Genomic DNA, 24,581 nt, shown 5'->3' with positions numbered 1-24,581 from the left:
TCAACAAATTATAATTTTTAACACGTTACTCTCTGACTAGACTTCCTCTTCTTCTGTATCACTCACGCCTTCACTTCTACTATATCGCATAGAGATCTTAAGTCCTAGAATCCCTCCGTTTTTTACCAGCTCACTCTCCTTGGCTCATACTCTCTCCCACTAGCTCTGCTACTAAATAGCATAAATTACTTAACCTCTCCTTACCCAGTTTCCACATCTGTAAAATGTAAATAATAATGCAAGTCATCTTCATTCATTTATTCAACAGGTATTTGATCCCATTTTGCAGGTCAGGCACTGAGGATACAAAGAGACAAAAAAATGAACTCCCTTCCTTCATGGAATTTATATTCAAGGACTGAAGTTTTACCAGGCTGGTTGTCAGGAGCAAATGAGTTAATGTTTATAAAGAATAATGCACAGCACGTAATATGCAACATTTGTCACAGCTCATCATCTAAACTGCTCTTTAACTACAACACCTTAATTTCCCAAGGCTCATAACTTGTCACTGTACCACTCTGGTAAAATCTCAATCCTAGACTAATGTTACATTCTAATCTCCCATCACTTACTACAGAGGGCATCTAAGTGAATTACAACTTTATCACTTTGTTCCATTAAAAATGCATAGTTTCTAGTCTCAACTGGATCCACAGGTTGGCTCACTAATTATTTCATTTGTTTCTGGTTAGGTTCTTCTCTCCTTTATGGGGCTTCTTTCTCTCTGCTAGTCTCTAAAACACTGATGCTCCCAAAGATCCTATCTACTGCCTTCTTTATTTTCTTCTCAGCCCATATACCTTCCATAAATGGCCCCACGGTTTCCAGCCCAGGGCCCCCAGTCACATCCCACAGCACCGGATTCAAAAGATCAGTTGCCTTGTTAGACTACCCACACTGGTTATCTCATTACCATCTCAAACTCAAAATATCTAAACCTGATTTCCTTAGCTTCTAAATTGACCCTTACTCATGTATTCGCTCTCTGTTTGGCATCATCCCCATCCATGCAGTCGCCCCAGCTAGAAACTCTGGATTTAAACTTGTCTGCTTCTCCCTCATTGGCCATTCCAAGTATCAAGTCCAAATGAATGTATGATTCACTAACAACAAAAGTAAACAGTCTGAAATCGGTTCCCTTTTCTCCATTTCTATTATCACAGCCCTAGTTTAAGCCCCCATCAGATCTTGTCAAGCCAACTGCTTCACAAATGCCTTCCCTGTCTCCAACCATTTCCCTTTAAAATTTGTCATTCAAAACAGCTACCAGAGTGTTCTATTTAAACCTAAATAAGAGCAAACCAGGTCCATGCTTAAAAGTCTTCAATGACTTCTTAAAGCCTAGAAAGAAAGGTAAGTTCAAGCTCATAAATATGGCATTAAAAACCCTTCAGGATTTGGTTCCATACCCCTCCATCATTCTTTGTCCCTTATTTATACTCTTCCAACACATATATGCTTGTACTTCCAGAACAAATCATGCTATTTCTTACCAATGTGACTTTGCTTCTGTTCTCCACCAGTTGGTCCTCTAGTCCCATTCCCCCATTTCCTTCACTTCTATTTTCTCTCTCTCTGATCCTTTAATATTCAGATCAGACATTAACTTTTCCAGCAATGCTTTCATTGGCCATTCTTTCCATTTCTCTATATTATAGTGGCTGCACTGTACTACAAATATCTGTTTTTGTGATTCTATCCATCATTTCTGAGTTCTGTAAGTGCAGAACCCCAGTTTTACCCACATTGTATCCCTAGCAATTAGCATAGTGAAACACAGTAGGCAATTATTAAATGTTTGTTACATCATATAACCTTATCTCTTACCAACAATAAGTATCAAGTACCAAACTGTAAAGTTACATAAAACTGAAAATGAAAAGTTAGGTGACTTATTTAACTTTTCTGAATGTTAAGTGCTATGTTATCAGTGGGTTTTCAAGATTGGCTGCAGCTCCATTCAACAAAAACTAGACTTTTCAATTGCTATAGCTTATTCTCCAAATGGTTTCAAGTCTGTACTAAAAGAATAAGTTAATAATTTATAAAATGTATTCCTGGGGCACCTGGGTGGCTCAGTGGGTTAAAGCCTCTGCCTTCAGCTCAGGTCATGATCCCAGGGTCCTGGGATCGAACCCTGCATTGGGCTCTCTGCTCAGCGGGGAGCCTGCTTCCCCCTTTCTCTCTGCCTGCCTCTCTGCCTACTTGTGACCTCTCTCTCTGTCAAATAAATAAAAAGTATCTTTTAAAAAATGTATTCCTAAGTGTTTTGACATCTGAAAGAAAGATATCTTGTGCCAAAAGCAGGATGTACTTGGTAGGGGAAGGGAGTAACAACATGGAGAATTGAAGCCACAGATTAAACAATGTACTCATCCTAGAGAACTCATCTGACTCAATTTTTAAAGGTAAAAAATTAATACAAATTCCTATAGTTCTTACATTAAATTATGGAGTAACACAGCAAGTCTGCATTATAAAAGTTATAGCCAAAAGATACTTCTCACTTTCTGAGAAACATTTTGTGGCAGTTATCATCCAAATTCTTAAAGGCTATTTCATGTAGTATCATGTGTAATATACTCTCCTCCGCTATGTTGAGATGGATTAATCTAAAATAACTGAAAATACCACATATTGTATGATATTTGTCTTCCTAGTAGAGAAGCGGACAAAACAAATACAGATGCAGATGGGACACTGTCATAATCACTCAGAATCCTATGTGAGTACCTCAAATTACCTAATGGTTGGAGCTATAAATTGCTGTACATTCATATGTATTCTTAAAAAATAAATAACTTAATCTCAGGAAACAAACTGAGGGTTGCTAGACGGGAGGGAGATGGGAGGGATGGGGCAGTGGGTGATGGGCATTGGGGAAGTATGTGCTATGGTGAGTGCTGTGGATTATGTAAGACTGATGAATCACAGACCTGTACCCATGAAACAAACAATACATTATATGTTAATAAAAATAAATAAATAAATGCCTTTATTCAACTGCAAGAGGTTTCTTTATTTAAATGTAAATTAATGCTTAAAATATGCTACATATGTGCTTGATCTTACAATATAAAAACAGGCCGCTAAAGTAAATTAAGCAGGAAATACTGTCTCTTTGAAGAATCTCTGAAAGTATATTTAGGCCACATATACAGTTTCAACTCTAAAGGAAAAATCAGTAACAGTCATGTGTTTTGACTGGTAAAACCACGTGTTGCTGAAAGTTAAGTTATCTGAAGTGGCTGACAAAAAGCCATGCACAAAAAAAGGTGAACTTTTTAGAGACAACATAGTATCACAAGCATATAGCTATAGGATGAGTTCTCTCAAAAGCCTCTGAAGTAAAGGCTCCAATTCGGAATAGGGTTAGGGGTTGACCCATGGAAAGACTTTCATGTAGTTATAAAACCCTTGAACTTAACAGAAATTTCTGTAAGCTAACATCATATTCTCAGTGGTAAAGAACCATTGCAAGAATTTGTCTGATTCTTCTCTCTACCCTTGGTGTGTCACTTTCGAATACTACTACTAGCTTTACAAATCACAACTGCCTAACTTTCTCTGTTCACAGTTTAACTCTATTTTACCATAAGAATTTTCCAAAAATACCATGTCAACATCCCTGAATATTGCTTTCTTAAATATATATATATATTTCTATTAAATTTTCTGATTTTAAATTATGACCCTATGAACTTACCTTTAGAATAAGAAAGAGAGGTTGTTATCACCATTTATGCATATGGTCATATCTGCAATTAGACCTATATACTTTTCTCATCCCATGGATCTATGGACATAAATTTCATTTTAAAGCAGTATCTAAAAATATCAATTGTTGATATATATTCTTGGATAAAAGAAAGGGAATTGCATAATCTTTTCATCATTGTATGACAATATATGCTAACAACCTTTAAAAATAGTACCTTATTTATTAAAGAATATTGAAAAAGATGGCATATTCTTCTTAGCGATATACTTCCTATGGTTTTTTACAGCTTAGAGGTTAAATGCACGATATGGAGCCAGGATGCCTACATTTGAATATAGGCTCCACCTACTAGCTACATGACCCAAGACAACAATCTCTCTGTGCCTCCATTTCCTTACCATTACAGTAAGGATAACAATGTCTTCCTCATAGGATTTTATTGCAGATGAAATGAGTTAGTATTTTTAAACTGCTTAGAACAGTGCCTGACATATAAACATGATAAAGTCTCATAAATAAACAAAATGGTAATATCCTGAAACAAAATGTTATACCTACAAATGTAGAAGAAAAAAAGACATAGAAGTTAGACAAATATAAGGGGTACCTGTCTGGTTCAGTTGGTAAAGCATGCAACTCTTGATCTCAAGGCTATGAGTTCAAGCCCCATGCTAGGTATAGAGCTTACTTTAAAAAACAAAAAATTTTTAAAAATACTTTCAGGGGCACCTGGCTGACTCAGTCTATAGGTTAAGCATCCAACTCTTGGGACTCTTGGTTTCATCTCAGGTCATGAGCTCGCAGTCTTGAGATTGAGCCCACAATCTTGAGATCGAGCTCCCATAGAGCTCCTCACTGAGAGTGGAGTCTACTTAACATCTCTTTCTCCTCTCCCTCTGCCCCCAACCCTGCCAGCCCCATTCACATGCCATACTCTCTCTACAAAAAAAAAAAAAAAAAAAAAGAAAGAAAGAAAAAGATAAGGTAAGGCAATATCTTTCTCAACTGTCTTAAAATGTGGGCAATAAACAAGAAATGTATGAGGGGCATCTGGGTGGCTCAGCCAGTTAATAAGCATCTGATTTCAGCTCAGGTCAGAATCTCAGCGTCGTGGGATCCAGTTCAGCTTCTGCTTGTCCCTCTGTCCCCCACTTTTACCCACTGTCCCCCCCGCCCCCCATTCATGCACACACATACTCTCTCTCAAATAAATAAATAAAATCTTTTTTAAAAAATTCAGGAAATATATGAGGCAGAAAACATGTTAATTTAGTGCTTAGAAAAATGTAAAAGAACTAAAATTGTCTGTACCCTTTGAGATAAACGAATACATTTGCAGTGTCTCACAACCAGGGACAGAAATTATTATGCTCTATAAAACACAACAATAGTACTAAATTTACTTCAAATAAAAGCCAAAAAATTGACTATATATGAGAATTCACAGAAAGACTAAATGTAGATATATCGGAAATACACAGCATTCTCCCCAAAATGATTCACTTTTCTTTTTCTAGTTACTATTTTCAATTAATTATTATCATTAAATATCATTCCTGTCAGTAATTATCAATCAATACTAAGTACGAAATAAATAGTTCTATAAAATAAGTTTAAGGTAAAAAGAATACAATAATTATTTGAGTACCCACCATCCAGTTTTTTTTATTATGTTCAGTTAGTCAGCATATAGTAGTACATCATTAGTTTTTGATGCTACGTTCAACGATTTATTAGTTGCGTAAAAAAATCATCACACTTACCCGCTGTATCTTCTGTGTAGAAACAGAGTTATCTTCCCAAACTTGTGTTACTCATTCATCCCTAAATTTTTCTTTTAGAGCTGCAGTATATTTGTATTAATATATTACTTCATTTTACATGTTCTTGAATTTTTATATAAATGGAAACATGTTGTTGTATATTCTTCTATGATTTGTTTTTTCCCAACATTATATCCCAACACTATATTTCCCAATGTTACATTCCTACCTGCTGACAAGCTATAATTCATTCATTTTCAGAATTGTGTACATTCCATTGAATGAATACACCACTATTCATCATACTACCGATAGATATTTGAGTTGTTTTTTGTTTTGTTATTATGGATGAATAAGGCTATTATTAACAACTATATATATCACCTGATCATCTGTATAAAGGTTCCTTTAAGACATACTTAGGGGGGCACCTGGGTGGCTCAGTGTGTTAAGGCCTCTGCCTTCGGCTCAGGTCATGATCCCAGGGTCCTGGGATGGAGCCCAGCATCGGGCTCTCTGCTCAGTGGGGAGCCTGCTTCCTCCTCTCTCTCTCCCTGCCTCTCTGCCTACTTGTGATCTGTCTGTTGAATAAATAAATAAAAATCTTAAAAAAAAAGACATACTTAGGAATAGAGATACTAGATCATAGCATATGTGCATCTTCAACTTTAATAATGCCATTTTTTTTCTGATGGACATAGCAATTAACATTACCACGTGCACTGCCTAAGTGTTCCAGTTGCTCCATATTCCCATGAACAGCAATTCCATTTGACCTTGAATTTTTAAGGTCAAATTTTAAAAATTTGACCTTGAATTCTTGAGAATCTAGGAGGCATGAAATAATTTTTCACTGTTTTTAATTTTCATTTCTCTGATTATATATGAGGTTGACTATCTTATAATGTGCTTATTGGTCAAATGAGTTTATTCTTTTATGAAGTGTACATTCAACTCTTTTACCTAGTTTTCTCTTAAGTTGTTATCTTTATTTCACTGTGTGGCAGATCTTTATTTGTGCTAAATACTAATCCCCACTCTCTTTATGGTATCTACTGGTGAAATTACTAATTTTCCTGAAGTCATATTTGCCAATCTTTTGCATTCTGTGTTTTATGCATTTTTATCTTATTCAAAGTCATGAAAACATTCTACTCTATTATCTCTAGAAAGTTAGTTTTACTTTAACTATACAATTACCTTACTTACAGATTTAGATCTATAATCTAATCCAACTAATTTCTCTAAATAAGATGAGATAATGGCCCAACTCAATTTTGTCCATTTAATTAACTAACTACTTGGTTATTGAAAGAGCCATCCTTTTTCCACTAACAGGCAATACTAGTACCATTAAAGATCAAGGTTCCTTAATGAGCGTCTTGCTATTAGCCCTTGGATGTTTTAAAGAACTTGGTATAAACTGTGTGGCCTTGGTATTTTTCTTTGGAGGCATTTCTTTCCTTTATATTTTAAGACTATTCAATTTTCTACTCCCTCTTGAGCTAATATGAGCTACTTTTTTCTAGGAACTTGTCCATTTGATATGTTTTCAATATACTAGCATAAAGATGACTATTCCTGAAACATCTGTGGTAACATCTCCTTTTTTCATTCAAGTTATTGTTTCTGACTTCTCTTTTCCCTTGATTAATCTTGCCAATAGTTTTCAATTTTGTTAGTCTTTTCAAATAATCTATTTTTACCTGCACTGTTTCCTCTCTGATTTGCTTTTGTTTTCTATTTCATTAATTTATATTTACTTTTTACTTCAATTGCAGGAGTTTTCTTTTAGTCACTTCTAATTCTTATGAATGCGCTTACTATTTTTCAGCATTTATTCCTTTAATGTAAGCATTAAAGTCTATAAATTTCCATAAAGTATCAGTTAATGATAGTTTATCACATAAGTTTTGGTGTATGGTGTTTTATTACTGTTAAATTATATTTTCTAATATTCCTTACAAGTATTTCTTTTACCCATGAGTTATTCGTAAACAATACATCTCAACTTCCAAAGATACAGGAAAATTATGGTGCTTACAGCTAATGTCATTGTAAACAGAGAATGTAGTGTAAGGCTAATCCACTGAAATTGTGAAAACTGGCTATATTTGACCAGAATCATCACTTTTTGTAAATAGGTCTTATGTGCTTTTAGAGAATTTTTTAAAAGAATTTTTTAAAAAGCATTCTGAGATGCAGTTTCCTAAATGTTCATTACAGCAAGTCTGTAAATCCTATTAAGATCTATATTTTTTTAAAATTTTCTCTGCTTATTCCAATATTTACTAAGAAAGATTATTTTAAAGATCTTATTCATTTATTTGACAGACAGAGATCACAAGTAGGCAGAGAGGAAGGCAGAGAGGGGGGAAGCAGGCTCCCAGCCGAGCAGAGAGCCCCATGCGGGGCTCGATCCCATGACCACGATCTCGGGACCTCGACCAGAGCCGAAGGCAGAGGCTTTAACCCACTGAGCCACCCAGGTGCCCCAAGAAAGATTATTTTAAATAATTCACAATGTTGATGAATTTGCCCATTCCTTCTGTGGTCCTATTTTTTGCCTAATATACATCTTCAAAGTATACTATCAGGTACATACCAATTTATTTATATATTATTTATTCATTTATTTGAGAGCAAGCAAGAGAGAGAAAGCACAAGCAAGGTGAAGGGCAAAGGGAGAAGCAGACACCCCGCTGAGCATGGAGCGCTATGCCAAGCTCCACGCAGGTCTAGATCCCAGGGTTCTGGGATCCTGACCTGAGCTGAAGGCAGATGCTCAACCAACTGAGCCACCCAGGCGCCCCAATGCAAATTTAGAATTATCGTTGCTTTTATCATTATTTAGTGACCCTCACTCTCTAAGGTAAGTTCTTCCACAAAGCCAACTTCAGCTGATACTAATAAAGCCACACAACACAACCTTTCTTTTGTAAGTACTGTCAAGCATATCTTTTACATCCTTTCTATTTTCAAGTTTTCTATTTCTTTTTTAAAGGTATGTTTCTTATAAATAGTACATATGTAGATTTTGTTACTTTATGCAATCTGACAATCAGCTTCTGTTAACTGGAGTATTTTGTCAATTTATATGCGCTGTAATTACTAATATATTTGCATCTATCACTAATATTTGTGCTTCCCACTTGTCTTTTTTGTTTCTCTTCTTTTGCTTCCTTTTTCTTTAGATTATTTTTTCTCATTTCCCTCCTCTATTAATTTGAAAGCTCCCCATACTATTTCTAGATGTTTACTTATCTCAGAGATTTTAACATGACCACATAACTTACCAAAGTCTACAGCTAATCAATAATTTTACTCTGCTCCCAGGTTTTATACAGTGTTTGTTTATATCTACCCATATTTATCATTTCCTGTGTTATCTTTACATATCAGATCTTCCATTTGTAACCACTTTCCTCATCTGTGAGACTATGGTGATCAGAAACTCAGAGAAAATAATGGCAGAAGTATGACCATTACTGTTACCTGACTGATGACTCAACCAAATACAGTAAGGGTAGATGGAAATCCCCAAGCTCTGTAAAACCCAGGTGAACATGAACAAGATGGATGTTAGTGTGGCCATGAGACCTTAAAATAGCTAGCACCTTGCTTCCCTCCCCATATGCTTAATATATTAAGACTCTCAATATAATAAACACTCAAAATCTGTCTTACTGTCCTGAACTATTCTAGCATTGGTACAATAAGACTATAAATCTATCTCTAATGAGAAACAACAACAACAAAAAAAAAGGATGATGCCTCCCACCAAAAAAAAAAAAAAATCAGCTTGATGTGATAGAATTGAAATTACATAGAATTTTATGACCATTAAGTTTCACTATTATAACACATAATACATAAGACAAGTTGAGCATATAAATAATGTATAATAAGTATAAAGGAATACTAGTAAGATTAGGATAAGTTTTACAGTTTAGGTTAAAAACATTTCGTATACAACATCAGCACAAAAGCCCCTTAACATACAACCTAGGTCATATGTAAAATACTGAGAGAAATGGTGTATAAATAAGACACTATTTTTTACATAAAATTATTAACTTACAGGTTGAAACATGATAAAGTGTATTTCCTCAGCACTTGGACTAAAAAACGGCATTGTCCTCAATCTGTACATCTTGTTGCATATAGTGTAACTCCCCTCAAAAGCTCAAATTTTTTTGTTCAGTAAGAAAAACATGTATCAGGCCTATGGCTATTTTCCCTCACTCAACAAGAAACACTCAGGAAAATAAAGTTTTATTTTATTTGGAATCTGAAGTTTCATGGATATCCAGTTATTTCAATGCAAACAACAAAATAGCCAGCTTACTCATTAGCCTCATTTATCATAATCAGGTACTGGGATCATGCCAGTCAAGAGAATGGCAAGGATTGTCTAACTGTATTTTATTAAATATCCATAATAGAGAATGGATATCAAAGTATATATAACAGGTTCATAAGATGGAGTTCTACACAGAACCATTAATAAGTACCAGAAATAACCCAAAATTTTATGAAGAAATAATAAACTCAAAGAATTTTACACATTTGGAGAACCATCACTAATAGCAGTAAAACCATCTTATTCCATAGGGACTGTAAGTACACAACACATCCATATAAGCTGTGATTTAACGATTTGGAAAGAGAAAAAAAAATGAAAACATAATTCCCTCACAATAGTGCAGAGTTCAGAAATGCATACCCAACTTGATGTATAAATTTGTTTTTTATTCTGTTAATTTTGAAGAAATTTAAGTTCAATTAATTAACATATAATATATTATTTGTTTCAGGAGTACAGGACTATGATTCATTAGTTTTATCTAATACCCAGTGCTCATTACAACACATATACTCCCCAAAGTAAAAAATTTTAGCAACCAACTCTAACCAAGGCCACTTTTGTTTCTAGTAAAGGATGCTTTTTATTTATATTGATGATGATGGTAGTGTGGTGGCAGCACCATTTTAGAGCAATTATTATGTGAATCTATTCGCATTATAGTATATATAAGCAAAAACTCAGGAAAGCAAGACAAATCAGCTTTTACCTTTTTTTTTACTTTTAGTAAAACATGTATAATCTTGAATTTTTAATCATTTAGAATACATAAAGAAAATAAGATAATGAGCTATACAGTTATATTCAAGTCACTCCTGCTTTAAGATCTTTGGCAGTTCCTCAACACTTTCAAGACAGAATCCAATCATGGCAGTATAAAGCTGTTTTTTGTTGTTTTCATTTGCTTCCTATCTAATTCTCTAGCCTCATGTTTAGCCATTCCTCCACTCACCCTAGAGTTCAACCAAACCTATGACTTGCGGATCCCATAATATATGTATATGTGCACATGTATGTGTGTGTACGTGTGTGTCTCATATGCTTCTGCACATTCTGTTTCCCTACCTGGAGTAATACATTCCACGTTTTTACTAAGATAACCTACACACATCCTTTAAGACTTGGCCATCCTCTCTACATTTGGGATAGAATCAGTTACCAAACTATATTCTAAAGTTTTGTTTTCCTTTCTTCCCCCTCTAGTGTACTTTAAGCTCTTTAAAGAAAGAAGCTACATTTCTTATCTTCAGAGTCTCACTGCCTAGCACACATTAATCCATCATATTCATTCTACAGATGAACAGACCTAGGCCAAATAATTTTCCCAATTTCATAGGCCAATTAATGGCAGATTTAATATTAGACTAAGACTTTTATCTAAATGCACCTACAGATACCAGATCAGAAGGAATTATGTCACTAACATCTAGAATGTTCAAGGCAGATACAGAGCTAAATGGAGTATAAAAAAGTACGTGCTTTAAAAACAAAAATAAAACACAAGCTAGTTATGATGGATTTTCAAGGAATAGGAATAGGTGGTAAAAAGAAATAGAAAAGTCAGGAAAATATTATCTTGAAAGTAAGAATTATGTGGGAGCATTTCAGTGACATATACATTTTACTCATAAATATGAGTAAGTAAATGAATGCATCTGTAATCAACTCATCGACGTTTAAAGGAAATAAACATTTTTTTCTTTAACCATAACAAAATGAGGGGTAAAGTATTTAGCTAAAAACCTGTAAGATCAAGCATTTATGCCAAGGCAATTGGCATAGTAATAATTTATGCCAAGGTAAAAAGGGGCCTAAGGTGGGTGGCTTTATTTGGTTACATAAGTTACCTTTTATTGAATAAAAAAGGTAGAGGGAGATAATATTTTAACTTAAATGAAAAATCACCAACTTAAGAAGAATGAATGGGATCAGAGAAAGCATTTCTGAAGAAGAAATATCTGAGATAAATTCCTGTCCACCTTTCAAAATACAGCAGAAAATATGAAGTAGGGAAAAGGGAAATACATTTCTGGTAGAAGGACCAAAAGTATATTCAAATGCATGGAGGGAAAAACAGTCTGTGGATGTAAGTATCTATAATTAAAAGGAGGAGGAGGGAAGTGGTCAGCAGACAGAAGAAATAGCAGGGAAATGATAATAAATCTGGATCATGTATGTCATGGAAAGAATCCTGGTTTCATCCAGTAAGTTAATAAAGACCCAGGGAAGGCATCTGATTGGGAGAATTATTAAACCAGCTGTTTTGTACAAAGATAATTTTGGCAGCAGCCTGCATGGCAAAGAGTAGGGACAAACAATAGGCCAGTATAAGAGTTTGCATGAGAAATGAAGATCCTAAAGCAACAGAAATAGAAATGGAAAGGAAAAGACTGACTTGAAAGACATTCAGAATATAGGACTGGCAGATTTGGTGATGTCAGGTTATGAGAGGGAAGGTTAACCCTAGGTTTTAACTTAAATATAATACATTGGCAGTGGTGCTAACAAGATCATGAATGAGAAGGAAAGTGAGACCTGGGATATAAATTAGTTCAACTTTGGGCTTGTGAAATTTGACAGTCCTGAGGGATATATATGTAGAAAAGTTGCACAGACAACTGTATACATATTTGGAACTCAATCTAGTTCTGGGCAAGAGATTAAAAACTTTGAAAATATCAGCATATAGGTGGGAGCTAAAACTATAAGAATTGGGTCAGATTTCTAGGTAGGGTATATTGAGTGAGAAGAGTGATGCCAATGACACAGTCATGGGCAACGTCAAAGAGAAAGAGGCTCTAAGAAACAAGAATGGAAAAAGATGAAAATTTAAGAAAAGAGTAAAAATACAGAAGCTAAGGAAGCAAAATCTTTCAGGAGATTCAACAACAACAAATGTAGAAAAGTCAAGTAAGATAAAGGTTGAGAAAGGTTGGCAGGATTTGGAGGTCACTGGAGACCTTTACTCATACTGCAGCTTCAGCGGAACAGTAAGGTGGAATCCTTATACAAGAAACTTAGAGATGGCTAAAGAAATGTTCATTTCAAACGGATAAAATTATGTCCCTTAATGAATTCAAGATAAATGGCAGGTTTGAACAAATTCCCATGTAAAGATAAAAGCTATGGAATGTAAAAAAAAGAACTGGTATGATGCTAAACTCATTAAAACTGTGTAGGAAATAAGAGACCATGAAGATAACATTTACTTTGGACACTCTTTGCGCATCTTTCTCTTAAACTCTAGCTTCACTCAAATATGTCTCTGTGAATTAAAAACGTGTCAAGAACATGAAAAATTCTGAAAACACTAAGCACAACACCACTGCTCTCAGTTTAAAAAATGTATAAAACCAGGAAAGTAGGATTTGTGTTTCTCTACAATCTTGAGCTCTGGTTCTTAGTTGGGTCCTGAAAAATATTTTTAAAATACTCAACAGAAATTCTCACACAGAATTTTGATTAGTAAGACCAAGTTTTAGCCTCTTGCAAACTACTCAGGGCTATCTCAGGCAGGCTTCTAGATGCAGATCAAAACAGGGTAACAGACAAAAAATTAACTTGAAATGGATCACAGGCCTAATGTTAAAGCTATACACTTCTAAAAACACAAGGGAAGAAAATCCTGGGATGGGCAAAGATTTCTTAAAAGACAAAAAGCACGATGTCTAAGAGAATAAAATTATAAATTGGACTTCTTCAAAATTTAAAACATTTGCGCTTCGAAGATACCATTAAGAAAATCAGAAGATAAGCCACAGAAAGGGAGAAAATACTTTAAATACCTATATCCAAAAAAGAATCTGGACCCAGAATAAAGAAGTCTTATATCTTGATAATAAAAAGATAAGCAACCCAATTAAAAATGGGAAAATGATTAGAACAGACATTTCATAAAAGAAAATACACAAATCGCTAGTAAGTACATCAAAAATATACTCAAACAACATTACAGTGAAGTCCAGACTAAAACCAAAATACTATGACATAACTATTAGAATAGCTAAAATTAAAAACATGGACAAATGTTTATAAGGATTGGAACAACTAGAACTTTCATACCTTGTAAAATGTAAAATGTTACAAGCACTTTAGAAACTAGTTCAGCAGTTTCTTACAAAGTCAAGCCTGTACTTATTATATGACCTGGCAATTTGAATCTTGGGTATTTACCCAAAAGAAATGTAAGCATATATCCACATAAAAGTTTGTATGTTAATGTTCACAGCAGCTTTATTCTATACCCAAACCCAGAAACAACCCAAATATTTTGCCCATTGTAGGTGAACGGAAAAACTAATTGTGATATATTCAGGCAATGGAATACCACTTAACAATATAAAAGGAATGAGCTACTGATACAAGCAATAACAGGGATTAATCTTAAAAACATCACACGAGTAAAAGAAGGCAGGCAAAAGAGTACATACTGTATTATTCCATTTATAAGAAACTCTAGAAAAAGTAAATCTAATCTCTACTTATCAAAAACAGATCATTAGTTGCTTGGGCTAGACTAGAGGAAGACTGACTGAGATGAGGAACAAGAGAACTTTCTGGGATGATGGAAATGTTCTATAGCTTAACTGTGGTGGTGGTTACACATGCATGTAAGTATGTGAAAACTCATTAAGATGTACATGCATAATGATGAATGTAAATTATACCTCAATAAAGTTCATTCACACACACACACAAAATGGTACAATTTCAACTTTTGTCTTAGGATTGCCCCAATCTATGCCACAAGAACATATTATGTATTAAGAATACATACAACCATCTTCTTAAAAATATTCCCAACTAAATGAATGAATCTGTATGAAAATCTGTGGACTGCCCATTGCTTATGGTATTCAAATATAGAATATAAAGTTTAGCTTCCTTGGGGTTGGGTTCTTTATGTTATCCAAAAGAATAGCATGGGGGACCTTTTCCTTAAAGTTCATGTCCTTACTACATATAAAAGTAATACGGTAAGGTCTCCTTCAATATAGTGCCCCTTAAAGAGGCCAAGGCAGCCTTCCTCAGGCTGAAAGAAGCCGTATCACAAATAGCATTAGGATACTGTTCTATTACTGACTTAACAAAGAGCCTTGTCCTTAAGGCCAGAACAACTAAGCAATATCTAGTCAAAGCTATAGAAACAAAGAATAAATTTTATAACCACATCCTTTCAGACTGAAGTTCCATCAGAGTTAATATTGGACAAAGAGAATAAGAAATTGTCAGCTGATGGAAGATATATTTAAAACAAACTTAATCTAATAATGTAAATAAAAATTTAAACAAACAGATATGAAGCACAGTACTTTATAACCCTCATTTAACATTCCCAGCTCTGAGATTATCCTACCCACTTTACACATGGGGAAATTCAAAGGGAGACTAAACAACTTGGTCAAGGTGACTCAGCTAATAAATGACAGGATAACCTACACTCTTAACCACTCTGTTTCTCTTAAGAAAGAAAGAAACTCTATATAAGAAAGGTGAACTCCAGATGCATTAAAGACTTAAATACGAAAGGTAAAATTATAGAACTATTAGAAGAAAACATAGGAAAATATCTTTGAAGTTTGTGGATCAGGAAGGACTTCTACTACCCACAAATAAAAAATTGTAAGTACATTAAAATTAAGGATCTGTGTACCCCTTTCAAAGTCAACACATGCTGACACACTGGGAAAATATTTGCCATGTCTAAAACCACCAAGGGATTACGACCTCAGATAGAGGATTCTGGGAAACCAAGAAAAAATGGAAACCCAACCAAAAAGAAGGGCAAAGGGTATGAATAGGCCAGACATGAGAAGGCAAACTCAAACAGCTAGCAAGGATATGAAGACATAACCAACCACCTCGGTAAACAGAGAAACATATCACAGCACAAAACCATAGGATTCCACTTAACAACAGTTAAATTAGCAAGATGTAAGACATTCTACAATACCAAATGCTGACAAAACTGGGAAAAAGTAAAAATTCATATACAATGTTGGTGAGGGTAAAAATTGTAGCCATTTCAGAAATAATCTGGCATAATATGGTGATATTAAATATGCGACTAACCTATTACACAGCAATATCACACCTGGATATGTATATCCAGAAAAACTCTTCCACAGCCATTAGCAACATGTATGAAGATGTTTATCACATTATTTTACTCAAGAGTTGGAACCAACCTGGGCATCCGTCATTAGGGGAACTGATAATTTGTGCTACATGCAAACCATGAAATATTAGATAGTTAGAGAACTAGATGTGCACAGAGCAACATGAACAAATATCAAACAATGCTTAGTGAAGAAAATAAAATACATAGCAAAATAGCAGCTATACAGATGTAAAACACACATTATTTTACAAGGACAGAGACATAACCAGGAACATATATAAAACATACTAGATTGGGTGCAAGTAAGGGTTGGGAAGGAGTTGAGATTGAGAATGAAGAGGAAAAATTATAATCCAAATAATGAGGGAATGCCTTTAAACAATATAAACCTAACTTTGTTGTCTGAAATGTTTTAAGTGATACAGTAATGTAAACTATTAAATTTGGTAAATTTATGCAAATGGTTAAGAAATCCCTTTTCCTGGGATGATTGAGTATTCCTTACAATACCTCTTGGTTTTAACCATGATATTATTGAAAATTCATGGCATTTAGTTCTTCCTTGTTGCCATCATAGATAAACATGTTCAAATGGCCTAATAAAAGGAATATTGAGCTATGAACCTGAAAAGCTGTAACCTAGTCCAAGCTAACTAGTAGAAGGAACTTGGCAAAGTCATTCTACCTCCTTGAATGTTTGCTTATCTGCAAAATCGAATTTGAATGATTCTCCAAATCTCTCCAGCTCTAAAATTATTATTTTCCTAATACTTACTTATGGAATTATTGGAATTATTCTCTCTCTCTCTCCCAACTGTTTACCCCTGCCCCACAACAACAACAACAACAACAAAGGTCAAAAGAGATTTAGAAAAGTGGTATAGCAATAAGTATGAATAGCAACTTAGCTTCTCAAGGTAGGAAGGAGAAAACACTAAAGAGATACAGTGATTTTCACAGCCTTTTCAAGTATGTAAGGCAGAGTATTTCAGCCCAAGTTCAATCTACTTTCTGAAGGATTTACCACATGTCACTATTACCTCTTCTAAAATGTAAGTTAAAGTCTCTAGTAGAATTTCTACTTGAAGGCCCTAAACTTCAACTGATCTGTATCAGTTTTGTTAAAAAAATACGATCTCTAAAGATCCCTTCCATACTAAACATGTAACATTCCAAGAGAAAAATGAATTTTTAAATTAACAGACCAGTCATACTCTGAGTATTTAACAAAAAGCCAAGCATTCAATTAGAAGTGAGGATTAAATGGGGATAAATGGGGATAATTTTCCTTAAGAATAAGGAAAATTAGAATATATCAGAGGTTGGTAACCATGAATGGTAACTGAGATATCTAAAAAATAATAGTGTCACATATTATAAAAAGAAAATTAAAACCAGAATATTAAAGATATCTAAAAACCAAATTAAGATAGTTATAATACCTAAATATTTGAAATTATATTTTAAAGGGGAAAACAGAAGACTTGCAATATTCTTAGAATACTTCTAAGAATATTTCTCAATAAATATGAGAAATTGACATCATTCCCTTATCTCCCATTCACATTTAATTTTAAATATGGATGGGGAAGCGGGGGTGGGAATTAAGAGGTCACAAAACATCTGTTACTAATAATTCCAGCACAGATGTAGTTGTTCCTATAAAAGAGATGATGAAGTTGTTCACAGGCTGCCATACTATATTGTCTCCTACCAACAGCCATAGTTTATACTCAAGCTCGATGTTTCAAGTCCCAATAAATACATAAAATTGTCTACATGGACAGATAAGTGTGATCCCTATAAATACAGTAGGTATGGATTAAATAACAGGAAGGCGTTTGAAGAAATAAACGAGATAAAGATAAATTTTAAGAGAATGAAAAAATAATAACGTTTCATAGCTATAATACAAGTGTAGACTTACATTTGGCTGTTTTGCTTTTTAAAAGTGAATCTTTCAATTTATCTATACCTGAATGATATACTTCAAAATATGTTTTAACGAAATTAATGAATTGAGTTCTAAATATTAAATTTTTTTTTCTCTGAAAACAATCATAATGGATATTCTACTTATTAGAGTACACAGTTATACTTAAGTGTTACAGAATATTGCCATCTTTTAAGCAACCAGTTCCATGTTAACAAGCAGTATAACCCACCTCCCTCAAGGTTAAAAGTCAGGACATGATCATATACACCATACTGAAAATTTTTATTAGTTAAAAATGATGTCTTAAGAAGGCTTCCTCTAGGAATACAATTCTGAAAACTCTATCCCATCCAAAGGAAAGTTTATTTCCTAAAGCAATGTATATCTAATAGATTACATTTTAACTGGGGTTACTAAAAACTTGTTTTTTAGATATATATATCCATTAATTTTCTTTCAACTTACATCTAGTTAAATATTTTACTAGTAATATGCACAAAATATAGGCTTCTAAAAAGTGTTTTCAAAAACTTTTTATTTCCTAATCAGGCACTTTTCTAGTTTAAGATTTTTAAGATTTTCTTTTAACAATGAACTTTTATTCTAGCTCCTGTCTCAATTAGAGAAGAACAGACATTTCCCCATAAATTAATGATCATGCTGCAAACATTAAGAAACCTTTTCCAATCCCAAATACTATTCCACAATTTCATCAAGGCCTCTAAACTTTCATTGCACTTTTACATATTAATGCATATCTTCTTCCAACATCCAAAAGATTTTTCTTCTTCTCTACTACAATTCAATACAGGTAGTTGAGAATAGTTAATAGAATTCCACATGATGTTGCATCTGTGTTTACATATGGCTCTAATCACATGCTTAAAAGTAATTTATACAGGGGAAAACAAAAAAAAGAGAGGAGGAAAAAAACAATAAAAACACAATTATGGGATATAATTATGTTATTTTTAAAGTATCATTCCCAATTTGGTAGAACTTTCTCACTTCTCACCAAATGCTTCAAAGCTACTAAAATTGCAAACAGAGGGTACAAACTTTCAAAAATACTATGAAATAAAGAAAGAAAAAATAATGAAATATTCCATGTGCTTTTACAACAGGCTCATCTTAACAAATGATGGTTGCTCTCAGTTTATAAGATACTTCAAGTTTGCTCCATGCCACAGTCATATACATTATGGCTTTGTGGTAAACTTCCCCATTTCATAAAAGTAGTAAGTGAATCACACCTATTACTACTGAGCTCTAAGAATTAAGTGAACACCAAATTCAAGAAATATCTGTCAGGAAATGTAAAACTATATTTATACATACATACACACAAACACACACACACTCTTGAAAAACCATGACATTCTAAAATGAGAAATCACACAAGCTTACCTGGTAATTCAGGTAATTCCTAGTTAATTCAAAATAAGCAGTATTACTATTGCATTATGATACTACTGTTGATGCATTTTTAGAAACACCATTAAAAATAAATAGGCAAAGAAATATTTCCTACATTTGACCTAACGAAAGTCTTCCAAAAGTTTAGTTATATTAATTGTAGACACACACCAAAAATATTACTAAATACACCAAGTCTCATGCAATTTTTTATACGTGAAAGTTATAATACCAATTTATACACTTTGAAAAGAATTCATGAATACAAACATACTATAATTATCAAACCACAGATAATTTTTTGCTGCATTTAAAACATCAAAGCTAACATACTTCCTAATTTACAATTGACAAATGTAAAACTTCTACACTACCTGATTCTTAATTAGAAGGGAAAGGAAAAGATAAAATCTAAAAATCATTAACATCTGAGTGGCTGCTGGTTAACACCTTCTTGAGTTGTTGTTTGCCCAATCCATGTATATAGTTTAAGTTTACATAAGTTATGGGAAGATAATTAGAAAGTATTAACAATCAATTAATTGCAATTTTTCTTAACCATATTTAACAGTTTACATCTTTAAACATCTAAAATACATGTTTTCAGGGAATCTTACAATGAATAAAAAAGGTTAAAAATACAGTAAATATGCAAAATAAATACAGGCCAATCATCACATATTCTTTTCCAAACCTAATAACATAAAAACAAAAGAGTAGTAATATAAGTGGTCTAAAGCAAGACTAAATTGATAGCAATACCAATCTCAGTATTTAAAAAGCTCAAATTTATAAAATTGTTGAAGTTAAAACATTTCTACTTCTTTCCATCTTAGCAAACCAGATAATGTTTATGCCTAATTTACCCAACGCTAGTTTTAAGCAACACGAAGACCCAGAATTACACCAAAGGTCCCTATTAATGCAGAGGTCCCAATCAACAGGAGACAGAGAGACTTATGGTGCTACTATACCAATAATCATTTTTTTGTTAGCATCCTCTACTGGTGGTTTCCAAAGACAGCAAGTGGAAATGGTGCAAATGACAGAAAAATATGTACCTGCTATTTCATCTAAAGTGAATTAATCAGCATGTGGTCATTAGTAACTAGCGCACATTTCTCTCCCCCTCCAAAATGCATATATACTTACATACAAAAACCACGCAGAACAGAAGTGGAAAATTAGAAGACATATTTTTAAAATACAACAAACAAAGCATGACATTACAAATGGTAAAAATCGATTCTACGTAATTCTAATGCCACTCCTTTATACATGACTAACATCATCACCGTAAAGTTACTACCTAATGTTTGATGCTTTGGCCAAGCCTTGCTCAGTTGGTTTACCCCTGTCAAGTTACATTACTTGATTCTCCCATTAATATCCTACTCTGCAGATATATTCCAGAAAGGAAATTAAAATGTTTCACTGGAGGCTTAGCAGTAAAATCTGCATATCTTATTTTTAAATGAACAAAAAATTATTTACATATAAATAACAACATAAACTATCTCTAATGCTATCATCCACTGTACACATCATTTATTCCCTCATTAAAAAGATTTAAGAGTTATCTTTCATGCAATTCTTTCCAATAAACAACTGCAACTTAAATATGACTGCGTTGCTAAGAAATATTAACCAGCACCTATTCTGAGGTTTCACAACAAAATGGCATATAACTTCATTTTTAATCTGTAAATTATAAGGCTTAATCAAATAGCATGGCTGTAATCATCAGCAATGCATGAAATGCATTTGAGAACAAAAAGAAATACAAGGACAGAGCCAAAAGTGATGAAAATGGAAGATACCTGTAGTAGTACGGTGCTATCTTAAACACCTTTTGTTTTCTGAGAGTAATGCATACTGCAGACAAGACATTTTGTGCTGAACAGCCCAAATCTGTTTTTCTAATATTAAACACAAAGGAAAAACACTGACAGCAAGCATGGTAAATAAATCCCTCCCTTGAGAATGAAAGCAGCAGACAGGAGGGGGCTGACATACATGCAGGAGAAAACTAAACACCATCTTTTTTCTACCTGCACAAGTTGCCATTTGCTGCAGCGATCGAGAACCTCTTTTTCCTGTTGATTTCAAGTACCTTTCAGGAAAGCTTTTTCCCCCTTAAGTCATCTGTTGATATGCCTTATGAGTGTAATATTCATATCACAGGATCTTTAGGAGAAAAATCCATTCTTTCCCGTTCAGGTAAACATGTTTACAGCAGCTGCACAGACGCTGGGTGGTTCAGACTCACATGTCACACACATGTCGTCAGCAACAAGAAAAGCCCCTTTCTCTGGCGATGAACATTTTAAATAAGGTAAAAAGCGAGCAGCCCTTTCTGAAGCAACTTACCTTTCATAAAGCCACATCAGCAACAGTGGCAACAGCTCAATATAGCACACTATTTGACGCTAAAACAGGAAATTAAAATTGCAATAGCCTATGCTCCGCTCCTTGCTGTAACAAGTCATCTCTCCACAATGACGATACCAAATATTAGTTATCAATCATAACTAACAGACGTCTTTAAAACGCAAATGTTTATTTGTATAGCTAAAATCATTCATGAAAGCAGTAATTTTAATGTCGGCTCAAATATATTAAAAATATTTTTACGATTGGAAGGAAACATCTTGAAACAGCTAAAAATCTTCGTATCTGCTTCTAGACAGGAAATCCCACACAAAATCTAAAATTGCCAGGAAAGGTTACAAAACCTCTCGTTTCGCATCCCAGAGGGGAGGGAGAAAGGGAGCCCAGGAGCTGGGGGTGGGGCGGGGGCAACGCGAGAGAGTTTTTACTTAAACACGTATTTCCTCATTTTCTGGAAGAAACAGCGTTCCCATTATAGGCGCATTTATTTCCCTACAGTTAAAAACTCGTTTCAAAAATAACGTAGGAACCAAAATGAGCCCCTCGGTCCGAAATGTACGTGTAATTCCTTATATAGACTCGGCTGCAGCCAGCGGCAGGGCCGTTGCCGCCCATTATTATACAAACAGGTACCCGGCCGGCGCGGGCGGGGGACCTCGCCCCGCGCTACCGCCGCCCCCGGGCGGAGAAGTCTCGCCCCTCTCGCCACAGGAACTGTCCAGACAATAACAATCAGCAGACATTTCGCTGCTGAACAAGAGGGAGAGAAAGCACAGAATCGCCCCCAAGATAAGCAGAAATACAATCAACTTACAACGTCTCTCCAAACTGGAAAAGGCGACAGTGCAACAACAACCACATGTTCGGGTCTCGCTCTCTCTTGCTGTCTCTCTCTTTCTTTTATTTATTTATTTATTTATTTATTTTTAACTCTCACGCCAGGCAGAGGGGTGTGTATTGCCCCGGCACATCAGCACAAATCAATAAACACTGCAGCTGCAGCGACAGCAGCAGACCCGTGCGTCCGTCGGTCCGTCTGCCCCCTCCCCCACCCCCCTTCCACTCGAGACCAAGAGCGCCATCCAAGCTCCATTATCCGGCTTCAGCGCTCCGTGCGTCCGGTCCAGGTAACAACTTCCCCAAAAACCGAAAGAGAAAAATGAGAGGCGTACGCACAGAACCCCATCCCAGCGCGGAGAAGGAGTCTCCCCCGGGGAGGGGGGGATCTGTCTGTGGTGCTTCCCTAAGACCAGGTAACAACTCCACAAACACACCCGCTGCCCAGCTCGCCGCCATCCACAGATCTCCCACAGCAGCAAGTAGGTGTCCGCTCCTGCCCCATCTCCTCTGCCGCCCCACCAGCTCCCCACTGAACGTGGACCTCACTCGCGGGGCTCGCCTCGGCGTCCCCAGCCGGGGGCCCGCGGTACGGTGGCCCGAGGCGCGGGGGAGGAGGGGCGCTTAGGGACCCGCGCCTCCGCTCCGCTAATCCCCATTCCGCAAGCGCGCCTCGCCGGCCGGTCACAACTTTACCGCCGCCGGCCGAGCCCGGTCCGCCAGCGGCACGCACCGCCGGCGCCCGCGCACACGCGCGCACGGACGACACGCAGCCCGCGGCCGCCGCGTCCCGCCGCCGCCGCCGCCCGCCGCGCGCCCGCAGTCCGGCCCGGCTGGAGCCGCGGGGCCCGAGCGACGGCGCCGGCCGGGGCCGCGGCGCGCGGAAGCCACTTTGCACGGTCAGCGCCGGCCACAAGTTTGTTCCTCGGCTCCCGGGGGCCTCCGCGCTGAGGGAGAATAACGCGGAGGGGGCTGAGAGGAGGGGGAGAGGGGAGGCGCCGAGGGGCAAAAGAGTGGGGAAAAGTGCGAAAAGAAGCAACAGCCGCTCCACCCGGGACCAGAAAAGTGGCCGGCCGCGTCCCGGCCGCCCGCCCTGCGCCGGGGATGCGGCGGCTAACGGTCCAAGGAGGCGGCAGGGGCGGCAGGAGCCGCTAGGCGGAGAGAGACCAGGTAAGAGACATAACGGTTCAGGGAGAGCGAGCGGCCGCGGCGCGGCTCCGGCAGCGGCAGCAGCGGAGGGGGGCAGAGAGCACTACTTTCTACTTTCCCACTCCACTTTGCCCGTCTTTGCCCCGGCCGCCCCCAGCCCGGCTCGCCCCCCTCACCCCCGGGGGCGCCCCGGCTGCCCGGCTCCCCCTGACTCCGCCGCTCCCCAGTCCCCTCCGCCACTCACCGTTATTGCGCCGCGGGTTCGCCTGCTTTCTGCGCTTACACCTGGGGCCATCCGCCATGATCCTCTCGCTTGTGTCTAAATGCTCGAGTCACCTCCTCCCCCTCCCTCCCCCTTCCCCCCCCTCACCCCTCCGCCTCCACCCCTCCCCCCTCCCCACCGCACCTGGTTTACGACACTCGCGGCTTTACGACATCACCTTCCTTACACCTAGAGCCACTCGCTCTACGGCCGGAACCTCGTTGCTAGGGAGAGGACGGTTTGCGGCAACCGTAGAAACAGCTGAGTTTGAATTGTGGGGAGAGGGAAAAGTTTCCCTCAGGTGTCGTGGGATGGGGGAGGGGGGCGTTGGGAAACTGTGGAGACGCGGTCTGAAGGGCGGCAGGCAGTTGGAGTGAGAAAGGTAAAGTAGGAGGCTCAGCAGCGTTGTGCTTCTTGAACTGGCCACACCCGCCGCGGCTGCCTGGGGCGCGGACGGGTCTGGCTGATCGCTCTCAGGACCCGGTACCCTCAGAGCTGCCCCCTCCCAGTGACCGGAGCAACCTGTCCTCCCGCTTGGTCAAGGTTGGGCTCCGCTCCCACGCAGCGTGTGTTCTCTCAGCGCATCTTGGGGCGCGGGAGAGGGTCGTGCTCTGGG

At 36.9% G+C, this 24,581-nt stretch overlaps 1 protein-coding gene across 4 annotated transcripts in view; it reads right to left on the bottom strand.

Moving 5' to 3' along the window:
* The window catches only part of ZEB1 (zinc finger E-box binding homeobox 1), a 182,095-nt gene extending 158,055 nt beyond the window's left edge, over window positions 1-24,040 (bottom strand). For all 4 annotated transcript variants that reach the window (XM_032837795.1, XM_032837797.1, XM_032837796.1 and 1 more), the window contains exon 1: window positions 23,948-24,040. In XM_032837795.1, coding sequence (XP_032693686.1) covers window positions 23,948-24,005 — 58 coding nt within the window. In that variant the 5' untranslated portion in view covers window positions 24,006-24,040. The remainder of the gene's footprint in view (window positions 1-23,947) is intronic.
* Window positions 24,041-24,581: the final 541 nt, after the last annotated feature.

Source organism: Lontra canadensis, unplaced genomic scaffold (genome assembly GCF_010015895.1).
Source record: "Lontra canadensis isolate GAN:19392208 unplaced genomic scaffold, GSC_riverotter_1.0 scaffold100, whole genome shotgun sequence".
In the NCBI taxonomy this organism is placed as follows: Eukaryota; Metazoa; Chordata; class Mammalia; order Carnivora; family Mustelidae; genus Lontra; species Lontra canadensis.
This window is presented reverse-complemented; position numbering and strand designations above follow the sequence as displayed.